This window comes from Poecilia mexicana, unplaced genomic scaffold (assembly GCF_051168715.1).
Source record: "Poecilia mexicana isolate PSO_F unplaced genomic scaffold, ASM5116871v1 scaffold_4, whole genome shotgun sequence".
In the NCBI taxonomy this organism is placed as follows: domain Eukaryota; kingdom Metazoa; phylum Chordata; class Actinopteri; order Cyprinodontiformes; family Poeciliidae; genus Poecilia; species Poecilia mexicana.
Window position 1 is genome coordinate 21,818,088 of NW_028263373.1, and position 9,327 is coordinate 21,827,414.

The window sequence follows — 9,327 nt, forward strand, 5'->3', positions numbered from 1 at the left end:
ACCAGGTGGCTCATCTGGATAAAAGTGTGCAGAGTTAAAACTGAGTGAATCAAATACGATGTTTAACACCAGCGTTACTTTATGTAGTTTAATCCTCTGAGGCGATAGAGACCATAGCATCTATCCTAAATTAAAAAGTTATTTCCTATTCATCATCTGTATTTTAAAATGCCTGATTTCTGACTAAGACTTGTTTTTTTGAGACGTGTAGCATGCTGACTACGTCACAGGCTCCTGTGAATCTCCTGAGAGCCGTCATGCAGTTTTCAGAACAGCACAGAGGAAAACTCTGACTCTGCTGAAAAACTTTTCAAATGTACAGATGAAGGCAGCATTTTACATGTAATGTCTGGAAGCAGATTGTATTTATGCATCGTGTTCTGTGTTTTCTTGCTTGACGTTCGTCCACAGATGCATCATTATCATCTTCTTTCTTTTGGAAGCAATAAAATGTAAGAAACCACCCAGAAGGAGATGCATTTACTATAGATGGATGTTGGCTAAGCATTCAGTTTTAACCAGGGTCAGAGTCTGCGTCAGAGTAAAGTTGCTCTGGTTCGTCCAATTCTGCCTGGCAGTGAAAAAAATACACACGTTTGTGTTTCAGAAATCTTTGAGCAAAGAAATCAGATCTACTCACTCTGCAGCGAAGGGCGGACCAGTCCAGTCCTGGAGAGCGAAAGTCCTGCAGTGTTTAGATAAATCTGTGCTCCAACACACCTGAACCAAACGAATGGCTCGTTAACCGGCCTGCAGAGCTGATGGAGCAGGGACGTGTCTAAAACTGAAGGACTGTTAGCTCCGGTGCTAATTGTGCTAACCTCACTAATCTTGGTAATTGCTAAGATGCTAACAACGACGTTTAAGTCTGTTTGTTTGATGAATTAAGTGAAAGCTTGTTTAACTGCAGAGCTGTGTAACTTCAACCAATCCTCTGGTTGTAATATGAACATTTATTGATTTAAAAATCCAGCATTTAACTATGAATCACAGATTTTCTCTCCAATATTAAGTCGGATGTCTCTACTTGTTTGAAACTAACTTATGGAAAGAAAAAATTGTATTTTGCGACATAATTCACTCTAGAAGAAATGGAAAAGATTAATGAACTATAAACCTGTCCTTCAATGCAGTAAAGGAAATGTGTTGGTAGGTCTGTCTGAACAAGTAATTAATGGCATGATAAATTAAGATAAGCTTGATAATTTCCATTCTGATGATTAATATTTTTCTACTTTTTAATGCCTCAAACTTGCATTGTTAGCCACTGTCAAAATATTACATTTTAATTGTCTCAAAACAACAATAATATTGTTTATCACGATAATATGTGGGACAATTTATCATCCAGTAAAATTTGTTATTGTGACAGGCCAAAGTGTTGGTTGGATTTTATTCTTATGGATGGTTCAAAAACTTGGAATATTTTCAGAAACACAACTTTGGGATTATTCTTATGGTAAAAATCTGAACAATGTTTAATCTAGAGTCATTTGTGTATGTAAAAATTAGAATAAGCAAAATTTGGGAGCATTTCAGAGCTTCGACCACAACACATCTTTAATCATGTTTATTTAAATTTCAATTAATTCTACAAATATTTTTACTAATCCAAAAGGGAAATCAGTTAAAAAATGAAAATACAACCTAAAAAACTCCTAATCTGTGCAGGTAACTGAGTCCCATTATGGAGACCCAAAGGGGGGATTTATGAGTTTTAGCTGCAGGCTAGTATATGAAATATTTACGGCTCCAACTCAGACGCAGAGTCAAATAGACGGAGATTCCCAAAGCAAACCCCAGCCGGGATCCTCTGCTCAGAAATCGGATGGGAAATGATCCAAAGGCTCCCGGTGTGTCTGGAAGCTGAGGCTGAAAAAGTAATTTATTCTGAAGGTGCTTAACTGGCCTCTAGGATCAACATCCCAGGTAGAGCTGAGGAAGCTGCGGAGTGATCGCAAAGGCAGTAAATTAATCATACCGTCAATTTGACCTTTTTGCGGTCACAACTGTCATTAAGGTTTAAACAGAGACGTGAGGAAAGTAGGTCAGCTCTGCGTGAAGGATCCCCCTCTCCGAGATGTCTTTTATGGTTTAAACAAAGAAAAAAGCCCAGCGTCTCACACAGACTGATTGGAATTACTTCAATGCTGCAGTTAAACCCGATCAATTATGTTGATTCCCTCAGAAAAATAAACAAAGTTCACTTTCACACATTTAGCATTTTCTGGAGGGATCTGAAAGGATCTTATCAGATCTCTAACTCACCCCATGCTCCGATGATCTGGATGCTGATTATTTTAGCAGTTGTTCCTGTCAAAAGTCCGTCCGGCCCGGTTTCTCCTCTCTCCAAAAAGCTGACTTTCTTCCTGAAATCCTTTCCTCGCGTTACATTTCTCAAGAGTAAAAACACAAGTCACTTCCGACTCCAGATCCCCCCGTTTCCCTCCCAACCGCACTTCTCTCCTCTGAAGTCAGGCAGTGTTTCTCCAGCCTGCCTGCCCGCCTGCCTGCCGTCCTTTGTCCGCGGGTTTCCACAGCCGGTAGCGCCGCGGATCCGTCGTGCCCGTGCGTAATTACGCACGATGAACGTTTGGCTCAGCTGTGCGGGCGGAACAGACGCAGGAATGTCGATGGAAGTCGGGCAGCGGACCGCTTCTAGCTCCGACCTCCTCCAGAACTTGAGTGCCCTGCTCTCCCCTCCCGCTTCCGAGCCCGATCACACTGGGATCCCATTCAGCAACCTCAGAGGGGCTGTGGGGTCTCCACTGCGCCACCTGACGGACACAATGCGAAGAGACGCTCCAAGCCTCGGAAACGTCAGTCTGAAATCAGCAGTTTGGTAGCAACTAGTTACATTTACTAGAGTAACGTTTGGGGGAAAATTTAGTTTTAAGAGTATTTTCACTACACTGTACTTTTTACTTTTACTTGAATAAAATTTATGTATTCTCCTTCACTGTAAAACATTTGAGCCACATTTAATTGTGTCTACTATCTACTCTTTAAGTCAAATAAATTTAAAGTTTTAGATTTTGAACCTAAATGTGAGTTTGTGAAAGATAAACTTACAGTAATAAGTTGTTTTAACTTTTTATTAATTCTGTCAAACCTCCAAAAGTTGAATAAACTGGAGTTTTTAGGTCAGCTCTTAAAAAAAGGTGAAAGAAGAAAAACACAAGAGTCGGAGCTATTTCCCAGAATGCTTAGCGGCATGTTTGTGTATCCTGAGATGGAAGTGCGTTACATTGATCCGACTCTTGTTTTTATTAAGATAAATGTTTATTTTTATGTCCTGTTCACACTAAATGTTTCTGAGCTGAATTCATTGTGTTTAATAAAATTAATTAACAGATCAGAAATTTTGTTCGTGCAATTTGAAACAAGAATTTAAATTATCTTAAAGTAAAATGAGATATTGTGAGTGAAGATAGTAGAGAAATGTGGCTCTTTAACTGGTGAGGGGAGATTTTTATCTTCCATACTGTGAAATAATTATTTGGTTTAAATTGCAGCATTAAGTTAAAGCTTACAATTCAAGATTAACGAACTTTATTAACAATGTTTAGACAACTTGTGTCTTATTGAATAAACTTCATAAACTTTAATTTCTGAGTTAAAACCAAAACAATTTTCTTGTTGTCTTAAATTGCATTTTCAAGGCATCAGGTGGATTTTCATGTTCAGGATAAACCATTTTCAGATGTTTTACAGTCTGAATGAAAAACAATTAATCAAAAATTCACTAGACACAGACACACTACCTGCCGTTTTTGTTAAAGTTTCATAAGTTTTCTGTTTAAAGAAACTGATCTGGAAACATTTTCTTGTGTTTTATTCCAATGTGTTGAATCTTCTCTTCTGTTTCCAGTTAGGAATCGAGGTCACAGAACCGGGCCTCTTGAGGTCCAGTTCGAGCTTTCCGTGGTGATTTACGGAGCCATTCGCTGGAGCCGGTCAGCAGAGCTGTCCACCGGGAAACTTTACGGCGCTTCATCCGCTGCTGAAAGGTTTTATGGAGACGCGGATTTCATTTTCCAGCAGAACTTGGCACCAGCCCACATGGTCAGCGGAACCAGCGCCTGCCTCGGTTGCCATGGTAGCGCATGACGCAAACCGCCCGGATAGAAACAGAGAGGAGCGATGGAGTTTAACCAGAGGGGGCCCAAAGGGTGGCCCGGGGGCCATTTGTGGCCCTTGAAGTTATTTTGTTTGGCCTTAACCAATTGTTGACTGTTCTATTGATTTGTATTTTTGTGTTTTTATGATGTAAAGCAATTTGAAATGCTTTGTTGCTGAAAGGTGCTATACAAATAAAATTTTATTGATTGATAAAAATAGACCAAAAATACTTGGTAAAATTTTCTGTTTTTGCAGCGTTCAGAGCTTCTGTCTGGTGGAAAAAAGTCACATCATTCATATCTCTCAGTACATTCAAATATGAATCTGTGTAAAAAATTATTCCTTTGTTGTTAGAGATTATTTTTTAATGTATTAGTGCAGCAGGATCAACCCTGATTTAAAATATCTGCAGTGGAGTTTTGGAGGCTCAGATGTGGAGGAAGAGCGCGGTAATCGTCCTGCTCAGTGGCCCGTTTCAGCGGCGCAGCTGACTGCTCCTCTGGGCTGCAGAGAGGCAGCATGGGAACATCGGATCTCTGCCTTACAGAACCAGAAACCACTGAGGCTGCTGGTTTGCAGAACCGACGCTTCTTCGTTGGTTTTGGTCAGTTTGCAGCACAGCTGGACGCTCTGGGAGAGACGGCGCTAAATGTCCAGGCGTATGCCTGCAGCACAGAGGAAATAATCAGCTGCAGGAGACAGAGTGTGCAGACTGTCTCTGCAGGGATCTTCATCCCTCTTTAGTCAAACAGCGGATGAGTCACACAAGTTTACATCCAGGGGAACAAAAATGTGCGCAATCAGAGAAATGTTTCCTTTTTAAAACGTTTAACGAGATAAGACTGTTCTTTCTGGTCGTCTGCAGATTTTAACAGAGAAAATCTTCACTGTGTTTCTGCTGTTTCATAGAGTTTATCCTCAGTAAGGGAAATGGACCGGAACCAGATGGAGATCAGCTGTTTGGATGACACCTGGAGAATATTCTGCTTCTTCACCTCTAAAATTTCCAGCGTCGCTGTTTGCAGTGTTTTGAATTGTTATCCATCTGTTTGGTGAAATTAAGTTTAAAAACATGATATAGTCACAAATTAACAAATAATAAACATTTAATTTTCTGAAATGCCATCATGAAAATAATCAATATACATCAAAGGTTGATCAATTTTCCATTTACTATTAATCAAAAGTGATTCTAACCAGCCGGGTTCTTAGTCTAGATTTAAAGGCAGTCAGTGTTTCGACTGTTTTGCAGTTTTATGGAAGTTTGTGCCAGATTTGTGGTGCATAGAAGCTGAATGCTGATTCTCCATGTTTGGTTCTGAGGATGCAGAACCAGAACCAGAAGACCTGAGGAAATCTGGAAGGTTGCTATGACAACAGCAGATCTTTAATGTATGGTTGTGCAGAACCGTTCAGTGATTTATAAACTAACAGCAGTATGTTAAAGTCTCTGAGCTGCAGGGAGCCAGTGAAGGGAGGGACTGGGTGATGTGCTCTAACTTCCTGGTTTTAGTCAGAACACCAGCAGCAGCATTTTGGATCAGCTGCAGCTGGAGGACTGATTTCTTAGGCAGACCTGAGAAGACGCTGGTGCAGCAATCAATGACAGAGTTGGTAGTAACTAGTTACATTTACTCAGTTACATTTAATTGAGTAACTTTTTGGAAAGAACTTACTTTTAGTGCTTGGATGTGTTCAGGGTCATCCGGTGACGTCGTGAAGCAGAGCTTCGTGTCGTAGTTGGGTTTCTGTCCAGTCAGGGATGAATCGGGGCAGGCCGGATATCTCCGTACTCGTCAGCGTTCCTCCAGCTGCTCCTGCCACATGTGGGACCCAAAACATCTGGAGTGCATGTGTGCTCTCATCAGCACAGATGAGGATCTCCATGCATGGACTGAGTTTCATTTTGTTTCATTTCCCCATCAGAGACCGTTTCCAACCTTTCCAGTTGTTTACCTTCCAGGTTTTGTGAGTCACTGATGCTTTTCACCTTGTGCTGCTCCTTCTGAATGAAAATCCCTCATTATGTCCAGAGTCGGTAATGACAGACTCATCTATTGGAGAGTTTTTCTCCTGCCTGCATGTCCTGAAGCGTTTTTGATTTGAACATGACAGAAATCCTGTCATCATCACTGTTTTTTGAATGTCCTCCCTTTTTAATCTTGTCGATTTTGCTGTTGCTTATTTTTTCTCTCTGAGTAAAAACAAATAATGATTTGTCCACTTCTGCTTTTACGTTTGATTGATTTATTTTGTTGTTGCAACTAAAAAGACGGCTTTCAGCTCATCAAAACAACTTCATGTGCAAATGCTGACCTTTCAGCAGCCTGAACGTGTCTCTGAAAAATATTCTGTCAAATCTAAAATTACATTTGAGTCCCTGGAAGACAAAGGTTTGTGCATGTTCTCATCAGACACGGCTAAAAAAAAAGAAGAAGCATGAATTAAATGTTGCTTTGAAACATTTAACTGAAATATACCAACGAAAAAGCAGAACAACAAAATTAGATTTAGAAGTTTTTTTAATAATAAATCATATTATTGTTTCTAGTTTAACCTGAAAACTTGAGATCAGTTTGTAAATCTTCATTAATCAGGACTGCAGCTTACAAACAAAAATATCTTATAAAGTACAATGGCATATTAAGACCTTTGTACAAAGAGAAAAAAAGAAGTAAATCTGCCAAAAAAATTCAAAACTTTTTAGATTAATTTCAGAATTTCTTTTAGAAAAACATAATACAATTTCTGAGCTTTGAAAGTAAAAATATGAGAGAAAAAACTTAGAAAATTTGAATTTCATCTCAGAAATCTTTAAGAAAGAAACTTTAAAATTTCCAAATGTCAAATTTGGAAATCTCCAAAGTAAAAAATATTAAACTTTTGAAACTCTAAAATTTCCAGGTTTTGGTGATTAATCTCAAATTTTTTTTAAAGTTTTTCTAGCAAATTTTCGACTTTTCAAACTGAGACGTTTCTACTCTTTTTTTTTCTGGAAACATCTGCTTTTTCCAGCATTTTTTCTACTTTTGAAGATCCATGTTTTTTTGGTTTTTTGGTTTTTTTTTTAGAAAATGTAGAGTTTTGTTGGAAACTTACTCATCCTTTTTTTATATCTACAATGGTACAAACAACCCATTGTACTTTAACTATTTATTTTACGAATTTCACAATTTAGACATGAAGCCATACTCTTACAGTTCCTCATTTATTGCATTTCTTTATCTTTATCCTTTCGTTTTGCTTTTGTACGAATGTTAAAACTCGCCTTGACTTGCCTTGAAAGTTATTTTTACAGTGCGTTCCCTGTTATCACACCATTTTGCTTGTTCACGGATCATCTTGCAGGCTGAATTCCTTCATCCTTTACTCTCAAAAATAAAACATGAAGTGATGCAAACCTTCTGTGAAGCAGACTCAACCTAAGATTTTGTTGAAAAATCCTGCAGGTCTTGTCCTTCGCTCGGTCCGTCTGCATGAATCAGTATGAGCAGCGCAGAGGCTGAGCGAACTGAAGTCAGAGCAGATGGAGACGAACAGAAGGCTGAAAATCCAGGACAGCACTGATCAGTCAATTCTGAATATAACATGACAAATAAAGGTTACTAACATCTTATGTAACACGAGAAAAGGTCGTGAGAAGATAAAAACACTGGGTATTAACTGTGAGGTATTTTGGGGATATTTCTGGTCATTAATCACGGTGAAAATTGAACAACCTCAGAGTTTGATTTCTCTTCTACATGGAGAAAATAAAAAAGCTTTTATCGATCGGAGGCTCTCTGTCGATTTATCTTTAACTCTATAAAAGATGTGTGAAGACGGATGAGTGAGGAATCCTGCTGCAAAAACAAGATGAATCTGTAAAACTGCTGCATGTATTACATTTCAGGACAGAAACAAAGTGAACATTTGTAAATTATGACACCACAAATCAAGTGAGATGAAATAACAGCTGCTAGGTATTAAGAGCAGCTGCTGAACTGCTTTGAGACGATGAGTATTTAGTGACCTCGTGGTTTTCTACACACTAATGTAGGTCATTGTGGCCATTAGAAAATTAATTTCATCTGATTTCACAGCTGCTCTCATTCAGCTTCAGCTCCATCCTGAACAAAGTCCTTCACCTGGCGGCCATATTGCTCATATTTCACTCTGAAATACGTCACTGATGTGACCACCTCTGCATAAATATGCCATGATACTCTGGGCTTTGTTTTGTTGCTTTCATCAGATCATTTGAATCTTCGGTCTTTTCAGGTAAACCCTTTTTCTGGCAGCCAATTCAGACACTTTTATAAACTCTAAAATTTGAGGCTTTTTGAGTCCAAGATGGCGGTTCAGGTTGCCTCGCCTTTCCCTTTTCCCTTCAAATCTTTCCATCTGTCAGTAATCTTCCCAAACACAAGATGACTGACTTCAGATAGTCTGGAGATCCTCTTTGAAGCTGTTCCGTATTGATTGGCAGCAATAATCGCTCCACTGAGGTCATTACTGTCGCCTTCATCATGTTCACATTCACACCTGCTTTTGTAGAGGTGGTTAAATGATTATTATCAATAAAACAAGTGAAATGTATTAACAGTGACTGGCTATTCTAAAGAAACAGCATCGGTGTACTCTTTATTTTTATAACTGCACGGAGAGTCAGAAAATGTATTCTTTTATTATTTATTGTCATGATCTATGTGTAACTCATCTCTGCTTTAAATAAAGTATTGTCGCCACCTGCTGGCTTATATTTTTTATTTTTAGTGATTTTATACATTTATACAGTCATATATGTTTAATTTAAAATTACAATAAAGAAAATATTTGAGGATTACAAGTGTAAATATTTTTTTTGTTGTGGATTATTTGTCCCTCATTTGATGTTTCTTCTTAGTGATTTCTATGATTATAATACTGCAATGATTTACGACATTAATGCAATTTGATGTGTAAAATAGGCATAGGCCCCGTGCCTTTACCTTTTTACTCAAATTGTTCAAATTGTAGTGTTTTAAAGTGTTGATAATAAATTATTTGATGACTGATTTAATAAATAAAATATATAAATCAGTCAATACACTGTAAATCAGAATGCGCGTTCCGATTAAGGTCAACTGCCAGATCAAAACGACATTTTGAACATAAAAATTAATAATTATTCCAACATTTGTGTGTTAAAATGTTTTTTTTAATCAGGTGGGTGTAATATTCTGA

At 38.2% G+C, this 9,327-nt stretch overlaps 1 protein-coding gene and 1 long non-coding RNA gene across 2 annotated transcripts in view; one reads left to right on the top strand and one right to left on the bottom strand.

Moving 5' to 3' along the window:
* homer3b (homer scaffold protein 3b) overlaps nucleotides 1-2,663 on the bottom strand; it is a 128,509-nt gene extending 125,846 nt beyond the window's left edge. Inside the window, exon 1 of the mRNA XM_014995402.2 lies at nucleotides 2,269-2,663. Coding sequence (XP_014850888.2) covers nucleotides 2,269-2,273 — 5 coding nt within the window. The 5' untranslated portion in view covers nucleotides 2,274-2,663. The remainder of the gene's footprint in view (nucleotides 1-2,268) is intronic.
* A 39-nt stretch (nucleotides 2,664-2,702) lies between these two features.
* LOC148159979 (uncharacterized) lies at nucleotides 2,703-4,349 on the top strand. Its single transcript, XR_015762702.1, has 2 exons — nucleotides 2,703-2,842; nucleotides 3,876-4,349. It is a non-coding gene; the product is annotated as an uncharacterized LOC148159979 (long non-coding RNA).
* Nucleotides 4,350-9,327: the final 4,978 nt, after the last annotated feature.